This window comes from Chinchilla lanigera, unplaced genomic scaffold, assembly GCF_000276665.1.
Source record: "Chinchilla lanigera isolate Chin_1 unplaced genomic scaffold, ChiLan1.0 scaffold00066, whole genome shotgun sequence".
Taxonomy (NCBI): Eukaryota; Metazoa; Chordata; class Mammalia; order Rodentia; family Chinchillidae; genus Chinchilla; species Chinchilla lanigera.
Window position 1 is genome coordinate 13,140,642 of NW_004955467.1, and position 10,964 is coordinate 13,151,605.

General features: G+C 50.8%; 2 protein-coding genes across 2 annotated transcripts; one reads left to right on the forward strand and one right to left on the reverse strand.

Moving 5' to 3' along the window:
* Positions 1-4,017: 4,017 nt before the first annotated feature.
* Positions 4,018-5,793, reverse strand: Emc6 (ER membrane protein complex subunit 6). Its single transcript, XM_005399715.2, has 2 exons — positions 5,626-5,793; positions 4,018-5,430 (listed from the first exon to the last, which is right to left on the reverse strand). The coding sequence occupies exon 2, from the start codon at positions 5,380-5,382 to the stop codon at positions 5,050-5,052; it is 333 nt and encodes a 110-aa protein (XP_005399772.1). The 5' UTR covers positions 5,383-5,430; positions 5,626-5,793; the 3' UTR covers positions 4,018-5,049.
* Positions 5,794-5,885: 92 nt separating this feature from the next.
* On the forward strand, positions 5,886-10,468 carry Tax1bp3 (Tax1 (human T-cell leukemia virus type I) binding protein 3). Its single transcript, XM_005399723.2, has 4 exons — positions 5,886-6,026; positions 8,574-8,693; positions 9,086-9,163; positions 9,461-10,468. Exons 1-4 carry the CDS (start codon positions 5,988-5,990, stop codon positions 9,596-9,598), a joined length of 375 nt encoding a protein of 124 aa, XP_005399780.1. The 5' UTR covers positions 5,886-5,987; the 3' UTR covers positions 9,599-10,468.
* Positions 10,469-10,964: the final 496 nt, after the last annotated feature.

The following is a 10,964-nucleotide window of genomic DNA, read 5'->3' on the forward strand; positions in this document are numbered from 1 at the left end:
GCGCTGGGAGACACTGTCCAGCTTTCCCTGCTCTGTCCTCGGAGGCTTCATTTGAAGTGTTAATGAGATAAAGGATGGCACTGCCTCCGCAGGTGTAAAGTTGTTAGGGAACCCTCACTCCCCCCACCTCAGCTCACTCTCAGCGGCACAGAGCCAGCCCTGCTACTCCAAGAAGGGTCCCTGGACCAGCAGCACGGGCATCACCAGGGAGACTGTTAGAATGCAGTTTCAGCCCTCCCCTTCATCTCACCAAAACAGATCCTGGATTTTCCTAAGATCCTGAGGTGATGCAAGAGCACCTTGTCTGAGAAGCCCTGGTTCTGAGGGAAACGCCAGGTTTTGGGTGCAAAGTTTCTAGGTCTAAGTTACACACACGCAGCCTTGAGACCAGTGGATCCCTCTCCCACCCCGACCCCCAGCCCAAAGCAGCATTATGTTCAATTATTTGTATTAAAAGATTTTGAGTAGGCAATACTTATATGATTCAAAATTCAAAAGGTGTAAAAGAATAGAAATAAAAATGTCCCTCCTACCTCTGTTCTCCATAGGCAGACAGCACTACAAACTCCAAAGGACTCCCTTAGTTTGCTAAGAATCCATTTGGTTACCTATACAGTCACCTAAGAGATAATCTTTTCCTGTAACACCAAGTCTTCTCTGTCAGAGATGGACATGAATACACTTCAGTCCTGGACTTGGAGCCAGCTACCTCACTTCTCCCCATCTCATTTTGTGGGAAGAGTCCTGTCAGGACCCAAGGGCTCGTTACTGTTGTCTACACGTCTACATAGCTTGGCACGACAGTCCTTAATCCCCCTTTCCCCCACACTGTTGGGGTGGCTTGTGGCTTTCTGGGCACCAGGGGGCGTCTTCTTTGGAAGGGGCACTTTCTGCACACGTGTCATGATGAGCAACCTTCTACCGGGGCCTTTAGAGACAGTTGTCAGAAGGGGCCTGGTAGAAGTTCCCACTCTGGCAGAACGGTATGGTGCCCAGAGCAGGACCTGTTGTAGAGAAACTTGGTTCACTGACATTGGGTTTCCTGGGAGCCAGGAGCTAGGAGTCAGTGAGCCAAACTGCTCTCTGAATAGGAAGCAAAAAATCCAGGTGATCCACTTAGGTGTTTCACTTCCTCACTAAAGCCAATTGGGTTTTATAATCTAGCATGTTATTTTTGTGTTTGGGAGGAAGTAAGAGAGGCAGGGGTCATGGCTGCTTACGGATTGGTCTGGTTCCTTTTTAACTTGATGCTAAAATGGCATGGTGGCAGCCATATAACTGGGGAGTCTTACTGTGTTTTATATTGGAGTAATATGCCTTCCTACAATCATTCATTTTGGTCAGTCAGTACATATTGCTGGGTCTCTACAACATAACTGGTGCTGGACTAACTGTAGTGGTGAGCGACACACCTGCTCCCTGCACTCCAGTGCTTCCTGTGTGGCAAGAATTAAACCTTACCCATGTGGTCTGGTCTGGCATCATGGACTCAGTATGCTGCTTAGAGATTTTCAACCAGAAGTAGCTAGAGGAAGTTTTCCCAAGGAAGTGAGAGTTGAAATCTGAACGGCTGGAAGCAGCCCACCTAGGCAATGGGGAGGTAGTCCAGGTAAGGGGACCACACATGAAAAGAGATGTTTTGTGAGGTGTTCTTTTAATCAAGTTGACTTTCATCATAAGGGTCGCCCCATTAAACTTTATTGCCTTAGAGGACTTAATCAACCTAGTTGATCCTTGGAGGCCAGCAAAGCTGTCTGGGAGGTTTCCCTGGCTCCCTGTCAAGGACGCTGTGCTCAAAAAGGCCAGGGATTTCAGTCCAGCTTCTGGACAGTGCTGCATGCTCTGCCCAAGTTGCCTTGCTTTTTGCACAGTCTTGCCCCATCCCCAGACTTGCTGCATAATCTTGGTGCCATGGTGAGGGCTTGCTAATCTCATGGAAATGGGCTTTTAAAAGTGAAGCAGGAACATGAGCACCTTCTAAACCTAGGGAGAGCCTCTTGCTCTCTGGGTACTGGTTGCCTGGTGGGGAAGATGAGAGCGCCAGCCTCTCAAGCCCCCTTCCCACCTTGCTGGAGATGGAACGCACACCTACTAAGCATGCCCTCTTCCACTGAGGTACACCCGTAGCCCAAGAGCTCCTTTTATTTCTGATATTCTAGAATCAGATAAATTGTTTATGCTTACAGTCAGGTCCTAGGCTAAATTGGTCCACTTAGTATATCCCTAACAGTTAGTTATCCTATGCTTTTGGTAGCACCACAGTGGTGGCCAACAGAAAATTTATACACTGGGTGCTATCAATGTGGTATCGTAGGGACCAGCAATAAAAGAGCGAAGTGCCCTCCATTCCCGATGCTGGGGTCATTCTGGCCCCCTGCCCATTTCTTCCTTTCTCAGTGAGGAATCACACAAAAAGGGGAAATACCTTCCTCCAGGTGTCTCTGAGCACCCTACCTAAGGACTACTATGACCCACAGTTCCTAAATCAGCCCACTTGGGATGGCACCTTGGGTATCTGGAAAAGGACCCCAATACACCTTTCCCACTAGGAACATGACTTCCCCCAGAGCATTTTCCAGTGGATCCAAGAACACTTTCTCTCAAAAGACTCCACTCCACCATTCTGCCAGCTGTTTCCCCTTAAGCCAGTACACAGAATTAAAGGGGGGAGGATGGGAGACACTTTCTGGGACCTGCCCAATATGTGTTATTTTCTGACACTTATTTGGTCTAGAACAATAAAAAGCATCAATTTTAAATGTGTCCTGATATTTTTCCCCTTTGTATCTTCATAGTTTACTCCATGTCTTAGGGGAAAATGTAAGGAGAAAAACTAAGAGGTAGACGCAAAAAACTAGTATCCACATATATTATGTTCCCTGTTTCGTTGCAAAGAAACTAAGTATGGAAATTTTTTAAATGAACCAACAACGCGAGAAATTACGAAGGCATTGATAAAACGTACTTTTCATTCCACTGTTATTAACTCTGGAGAGCACTTAGAATTGTTGTCCTCTGCCCTAGATTATTAAATTCTTTAAAACTGTTCTCATTTATAAATGTGAAGATATTCACTGCAGTATAACTGAAATTTCCAAACCTACTGCCCAACAATAGGAAAATCAGGTCAACTTAAATCAGCTCACCCCCAATCCTCCCTCCTTTCCTCTTCCTACCCCAGGGGGTCTCTGTTTCTTCTTCCTCTGCATCAGAACAAACCCCCTTTCTTACTCAGGGAAGTCAGGGAGGACTGACACGCAAACCATGTGAGGATTTTAAGTGGTGGGCAGAGAAAGGGCTATGAGGAGGAGGCAAAGCTGTGGCCTCAGATTCTTTGTGGCCTGGGGTACAAAAATGTGGACTAAAACCAAAAATGAAATTCAGGTCTGGGTCCCAGATCCATTTCCATTAGTGGGCACAAGCCACATACAGGGTGTAATGGGACTTTAAGCTCTCAGATCTCCTGCCAATCTAAAACTTTTTAAAAAAAATTTATTTTTTGAGATGAGGTCTCACTATGTAGTTCAGGCTGGCCTCAAACTCATAGCAATCCTCCTGCTTCAGCATCCTGAGTGCTGGGATTGCAGGTATATGCCACCACACCTACTTAACTGTTTCTTAAAAATCCCAATCTGAGCCGCATTATACCTGACAAAAACTTCCAAAGCCTTCCTGCAGTTGCTCACAGGATCAAGGCAAAATTCCCTACTAGGGACTCCACTATCTGGTCCAGGTCTACCTCCTGGCCTCTTCTCTTACTCCCCAGATAAAAGGCGACACTCCTCCCTGCACAATGGCCTTCCACATGCTCTTTCAGGTACTCTCTTCCCTACACTTTAGTTGGCTGTTATCCAGCCTTCAGATCTCCAGATACGTCATTTCTTTAAAACAGCTTTTGACCTCCATTCCCAGCTTGGACTGACCTGTGCACTCTGTCCATAGCACTTACCATAATTTAAATATTTGTAAAATTTGTAACAGTAATTTCCCCAGATTATAGATTTCATAAGCAACATGTTCATAATTATAACTAATGCAATATTTATTTCTCAATTCAACATATGTATTTCATTATAAGATAATCTTTCTGGTAAGAAAAGGATCATGGATTAGCACAGGGAGAGTCATTTACACCAACAAGCCCAAAATTTAAGTCCAAATAACCTGTTTTTCACACGATATAGTCTAGAAAAATAGCTTGAATTTATTTTTTCGTATGGGAAAGACAACTAGCAGTGACCAGGTGAAATGAAACTGATTCCATTAACACCTGGAAGAAGTGGTTAGCCGGAACACTGGGCTGTGAAAAGGTACACTCTGCCAATACTGGAGCAAATTATTTCTCTGAGCCAGGGTCCCACTAGGAAGCCCAGGCTGGCCTAGAACTCGAAGTTCTACTGTCTCAGCCTTCTAAGTGCTGGGACTACGCCATATTCCTCCATGTCTGGCTGGCTCAGCAAGAACAAATTAAGAGAACTGCGTCTGAATCCTGCTTTTGCTTCTTCTTAGCTGAGCCTCCTCTGGCAGAGGTACTTAACCTCTCTGAGCCTGTTTCCACATCAGCAGAAGTTATTAACAGTAGCATTTCCATAGTTATTGCAAGAATTAAATGATAATGGAGATAAAAAGCACAAGGCACAATGCCTGGCATGTAGGAAACATCATTAAATCAGTTCTTACAATGTTAACAGGAAGTTCTCTCCTTATTTAAGCCCTGTTGACCCCTCTCTGATGGGCTTAAGTGTAAATGCAGGGAATTACAGCCTATGGCCCAATGCCTGCTCTCCAGGAGTCGAATGCAGGCGATTCTGCACCCATGGCAGACTATGCATTAAGGCAGGAAAGAACTCCACAAAGTGTCTCACACTTCATTTAATCTGAAGAATATTACAAGCTGTCCTCAGATATAAATTACTTATGACGTTACAGAACAAACAGCAAATTCAGCAATTTAAAAACTAAGTCTACACGGTGTTAACTTCTGACCACAGTCTTCCCAATCTGTTTGTTTTTTTTTTTTTTTCTCAAAAAGTCACCCCGGCCCTCATTTCAGTAGACGTGCACCATGCCATAGAGGAATGTCCAAAATAGGACATAGGTGAAGAGACCTCCGATGAGGCCTCCGGTAAAGAGAGGTCTTCGTGATTTAAAATATTTGTTCCACCTCCTTCCCGCCTTGAGAATTAGGAGCAGGGAGAGCAGGATGGAGGCAAGCAGGTAGAAGATGGAGCCGTAGAGGCCAGTGAGGCCGAGGATGCCGGCCGTGGCCCCCGAGAGCGCGGACACGGAGGTGCGGCAGTAATCCAGGACCGCGGCGTTGCCCCGCACAGCTGCCTCGCTGATGAACGGCGGCCCTTCCCGCTTGGCCACCACCGCGGCCATCGCATCTGACGGGCCTCAACCTCTGCCCTCTTGTTGAACGACGTAGAGCTGTGGAGAAAACCAAGTTACAAGTGGCGCTCGAAGCTTGGGGCATTGGGTTCACTCAGCTCGCCCCCCCGCACGGGCCTTCCAAAACCCAGCACCACTTCTCCGATCTTCAAAAGACGCCAAGAAACCTGAAAGCTTGGGCCACCCGGGGGTCGGCACAACGTCTCCATTCACTGGCTAGGCTTTCCCAGTTACCTGGAACACGGGGACAGACAGTCACTTGGCGGTCCCTTACACAGGAAGCAGTGGAGATTCCCGCGGCGCCATCTTTCGGAGAAGGCTGCTGGGAGGTCTTGAGACGCGCATGCGTAGAACCACCGACCCGCCCTCGGCGCCTGCGCCTCGAGTATGCTCCTCCTTCTCCCGCTTCTTTACGCACGCATCCGGACTTCCGAAAACCGGACAGCGCTCCGACCGCTGATTGGCTAGAGTATTGTTAAGTATTCATGAGGGGGCGGGCCAAGCTGGCTGCCTTTGTTAACTAGCGAGGGCGCGGTCGCGGTTATTCTCGCTGCGGGCTTCGCCGAGCGTGATTTGTTTGCCACATTTGGATCGAGATGTCCTACATCCCGGGCCAGCCGGTCACCGCCGTGGTGGTGAGTGTGCTCGCGCGGGCTCCTTTTCGTCTTGGCTTGCAGAACGGTAAACTGACACACAAACAGATTGATAAAACATCGAACCCAGGGCTCCTGCACGCAAACTGTTAGCCAGAGCTCTGGGTTTTTTTGCCGGAGCGGTGCTGTAGCCTCGTCTAGCTACGAAACAGAGGCCTGGGATCCAACAGTCTACCGAGACCCCGGGCAGAGGACAGACCCAGGGTACTGCCGCCGCCGAGTGGATTCCTCTCAGGCGGCCCCGGAGCGGAGGACGTAGGAGAAAGGCCTCGGCTGCGGAAGTCTGGGAAAGCACCCCCGTCCCGGGCCTCTATGTCCCCAGCTGGGTAGCCGCGGGGGGCGGGCGCCGGCCCCGACGTCGGTGAGTCGCAGCCTCTGGAATGAGGAAGCGCTTCCGCTGCTCTAGCCGCCGCCACCCAGCGGAGGGAGATTTGGGGGTTGGAGCTGGCTGCAGCCTGCGATAGAAGCAACTTTCCCCCTACCGTCCAGCCTCTTCCCAGAGACCCAGTCGCTCCAGGGACGCAACTGTTGCTGGGTTCAGAGCGAATACTCATACAACTGGCTTGATCCGTGTCTGAACTTTGCCTGAATACCCAGTCCTTGGGGCAGAGTCCCAAGTCCCGCGCCTCACACCTAGGTCCATAGACACTTCCTGGGTTTGTCATGGGTATAGGGTGCTAACAGAATAGGCAAAGGGAGACTAGGATAGATGCCAGGGTCACAACTTGATGGGGCTTGGAGGCCAATCCTGCGGCAAAGGTGAAACTGAGTCTAGTCATGCCAGACTCATAAGGGAAGCCCTCCGGATGGACCCAGATCCCTGGCCTAACTCCCCAGAGGTTTTAGAAAATGAGAAGAAATGCCTGTCTGGCAGGCAGTGAGTCAAGTGAAAGTCCTAGCCCTGGAGCCACAAGGACTGAAGGTGGCATCTCAGATGGGTGTGCGCTAAAGAGTTTTGTACAGTCGGGAGGGCAGGAGCAAAGAAACCACTGATAAAGGTGGCATGTGAGATGAGTTTAGAGCCCCACCAATTCGGGCTTGAGCTAAGCGGAAACACTGCTGGACCCGCTGACAGCTGTCCTAAAGTTTCACCCAGCCTGTGCCAGCCTGGCTTCTCCAGATCCTCCGTTGCCCTACCAAGAACAGTCTTAAGTTTGCCCCTTAGCTGGAAAGGAGCAAGTTTGTCTTTTGTGACCTTGTGGGTGGGTGTGCCTGTGTGTTGGAGCAGGCCTGGAGCTCACACCTTTAGGCTGAGCCCCCGGGGTTTGTGCTTCCTGCCCCTCCCTCAAATAACGCCCCCCACCATCTTCCTCAAAGCCATAGGACCAAAACTGTCCAGTGGCACGCCTAACCATGGTGGGTGGGGAGGTTACCTCCCCACTCCCACCTTCTCCCATGTAGTTGACGTTTTCAGTGTTATGACCATATTGGCCCTTCCTCTGAACTCTGGCTCCACAGGTCTCCTTTCTGGACAGATAGCTCCTGGCACTCCAACTCCGTATGGTGCTCCCCTTGCGCCCCCCTCTGATGGCTGTGTTCAGCCAGGCCAGGTGGCTGGGTGCATGGTTCCTTGCCCCCATGAGCAGTCCCTAAGTCTGTGGGTCTCAATTTCTAAGTAGCTCATGCCCTCTGCAATCCTCATCCCACCTCGGTGCTATCCATTCCCCTGCTAACTACTGTAGTGGCCTTTGCAGCGCCAAACCTAACCATGCCTTGCCCTACTCCCCTACTCCATGAGTTCCAGTGGGTTCAGTATCCATGTCAGGCACCTTACTACCCACCATCCCCTCAAGGCCTGGTGCAAAGAGGGTACCTGCTGAGGGATGTGAAAGGAGCCCAGCACAGTTGGAGACAACAGCTCCTGAGCATGAGGAGGGAGCCCTAGAATACTCTAAGGCATTGCACCGAGAGTAGGGCCTGGGGTTTCAGGAGATGCCCCTCCTCTGGGCCTGCATTCTGTCGCCTTCCTGACCTGGCTCAGCCTCAGCCTCAGCCTCACCTTCTCCAGATCTCACCTCGTTCTGAATCTTGCATGCTGTGCACTGATCTCATGAACACAGATCCATAGCACCTTTAAGCTTTTGTTCTGCTTCCCTTGGCCAGCAGCCCTTCTCCCTTCTTGGCAAGTTTGATCTTTTCCTGAGTGTTTCTTGTCTTGCCTCACAGGGCTAGTGCAGCAGTTAGCTGCCTCAGCAAGGGGTCTACATCTTTTCAGGGCCTGGCTCCTCCTGTACTGTGTGGTTCATCCACCGAAGTCACAGGACACTAGGTCTTGGGCCAGAAAGAGCTCAGACCACATGTTGACCACGGCTAAGGGGAAAGGCAGAGGGATATGTGGATAGGTCCATGTGGCCAAGTTTTGAGTCCCAACCTCCCAGGCTGATGACCAGCTGGATTCCTGCAGAGGGCCCTGGGCCCCACCCCTTGGCATAGCTCTGAGCTGGCCCAGCAGCTCTGGCTGCTGCTGGAGACACAGTCCAGATGCATTCTCCACTCATCTACCTACCCCACTTTTTTTGTCTTTGCCAGCAAAGAGTTGAAATTCACAAGCTGCGTCAAGGAGAGAACTTAATTCTGGGGTTCAGCATTGGAGGTGGAATTGACCAGGATCCCTCTCAGAACCCCTTCTCTGAAGACAAGACAGATAAGGTGAGGGGACTAGGGTCGTGTACCTCTCCGCACGGCACAGAGGGCTGAGATGGTGAGTCCCTTCTTCCTGGGCCTTGTGGAAGGAGCAGACCCCATCCTTCTAAGATCCTAAGAAGGTTGAAGAAATGATTAGTGGGAAAAACTAGGGCTAGTGGTGAGCAGTGGGCCTCTCCGAGTCCTAGAAAGGCCTGTTCAGACAGCTTAGGAAGAGCACCAGCTGGAGCACCCCTGGGACAGTCACTGTGGAGGTCTTTGCTCAGCTTGTACCAGCGGATATGCTAGGGGTTGGGGTGCTGGGCACAGAGATAGGGATAGCTGGGGGTATACCATGCTGAGTAGAGGAGGGGCCGGTCCAGTGGTCACAGGGCTTAACCTGGGTTTCTTCTTTCCAGGGCATTTATGTCACACGGGTGTCTGAAGGAGGCCCTGCTGAAATTGCTGGGCTGCAGATTGGAGACAAGATCATGCAGGTAACAAGGGCTCCACAGGAAGAAAACAAAGGCTGGGCAGGAGGGGCTGAAGCACTTGGGGTCAAGGGGCAGGCCTCCCGGTGGGAGGAACTCACCAAAGCTATTTTAGAACCCATGCTGGTAGTGGAGGAAGCTGGCTCTCCTGTGTGCCTTGGCTGTGGTATAGGGCACCTTCAGGGTTGGCATATCAGCTTGGGGGACCTGCTTGGTACCCAGGCTCCCATCCCCAAGAGCCCTCTGCTTCCAGATCTCAGAGGTCAAGAAGCTGAGGTGGGCTATGTTCTCTTTCTGGGCTAGGTGAATGGCTGGGACATGACCATGGTCACACATGACCAAGCCCGGAAGCGGCTCACCAAGCGCTCGGAAGAGGTCGTGCGTCTCCTGGTGACACGACAGTCGCTACAGAAGGCGGTGCAGCAGTCCATGCTGTCTTAGCAGCCAGCCACAGTCTCCAGCTCGTGCCTGCCACCTGTTTGTACAGTGACCCCACTTCTACGCTCTGTCTGCTGCTCTTCCTGATTTCTGCTGCGTGCTAGGTCCCACATCAGAAGGGCAACGGCTGATCCCCGAGGCCTGAGCCAGCCTTCCTTCCACTCCTCCCAGGGCAAGGCTCTGGGACCCCCTCTCTCCCTCGGACACTGAGGATCAGAAACAAGGGCCTGGAGCTGAGTGGTAGCAGGTTTGCAGTGACCACAGGCTCAGCCCCCAGACCATATGGCCTGACTGCTGCAGAGTCCAGGTTAGCAGGAAACACTACTTTCTCAGAGTTGCCAAAGCTGGGGAATGCCAGTGGGGCCAGCTTTTCTTGATTTGCCCCTGGCTGCAGGGCTTGGCCCTGCTCTCATGTCACTTCTGAGGTGCCTGTTCCCCACACTTCACCCACCATGTTGCCCAGTGCGGGCTGGACCCACACGCTGCCAGAGGCACAATGAAGGTTCACCCGGATGGAAACGGGCAGGCTCCCATTCACTCCCATGAGGGGTGCTGGCCTCCCCAGGGTTTGCCTGCTTACGGGATTTAAATGAGGCTCAAGGCTGACATTTCTGGGCAGCTGTCAGGATTGCCACTTTTCTCTACACCTGTGAGTTTACCTTTTGTATTTTTTTAATCACAACTTTGACACAGATCGTTTTTTATCTTACTGTTTGGAAGATACCACTTCTACTTTTGAAGCTAGCTTACTAATTCACATCTGGGAGCATTTACTCTTGACACATGAATAAGCCTTACTTTACTGTGGAAATGGGCAGCGTGACATTGCCCTACGTCTGACATCTTGTGCCTAATAAACAACGCTGGAATTCATGGGAGTCTTCTGAGGTATACGTTAGGGTTATTTGGAGGTGGACTTGGACAAATGCTTTGGTTTTAAGGAGGCTGGCTTGTCCTCTGCTGCTGTGGGACAAAGCCCAACTCAAAGTGCGTGGCTGTGGGGACTAAGGTGTTACTCAGAGGTAGAACACTAGCCTAGTGTGAAGCCCTGGATTCTACCTCATCATTGTCCTCGGCAAGGGCCCAGTCTATACATCTTCACTGCAGTTGGGGTGGAGTCCCTGGAGTGTGTTATCTTTTGGTGAAGCACCTAAGTGTTCCTAGCTTCCTTTGTGTAACTCAGCTTCAGCTGTTACCTGAGAGGGGCCTGCTGGACACTCATGGATTCATGTTCTGGAACAGCTAAGAGGTTTAGGAATGCCCTCAGCCACAGGACGGGATACAGTTCCAGATGTTTTCAGGGGCCAAGAGCTAGCCAGATGGTGAGCCGGAAAGCACCTGGGCTTCTGCTTATCTGTTCTGGGAAGAT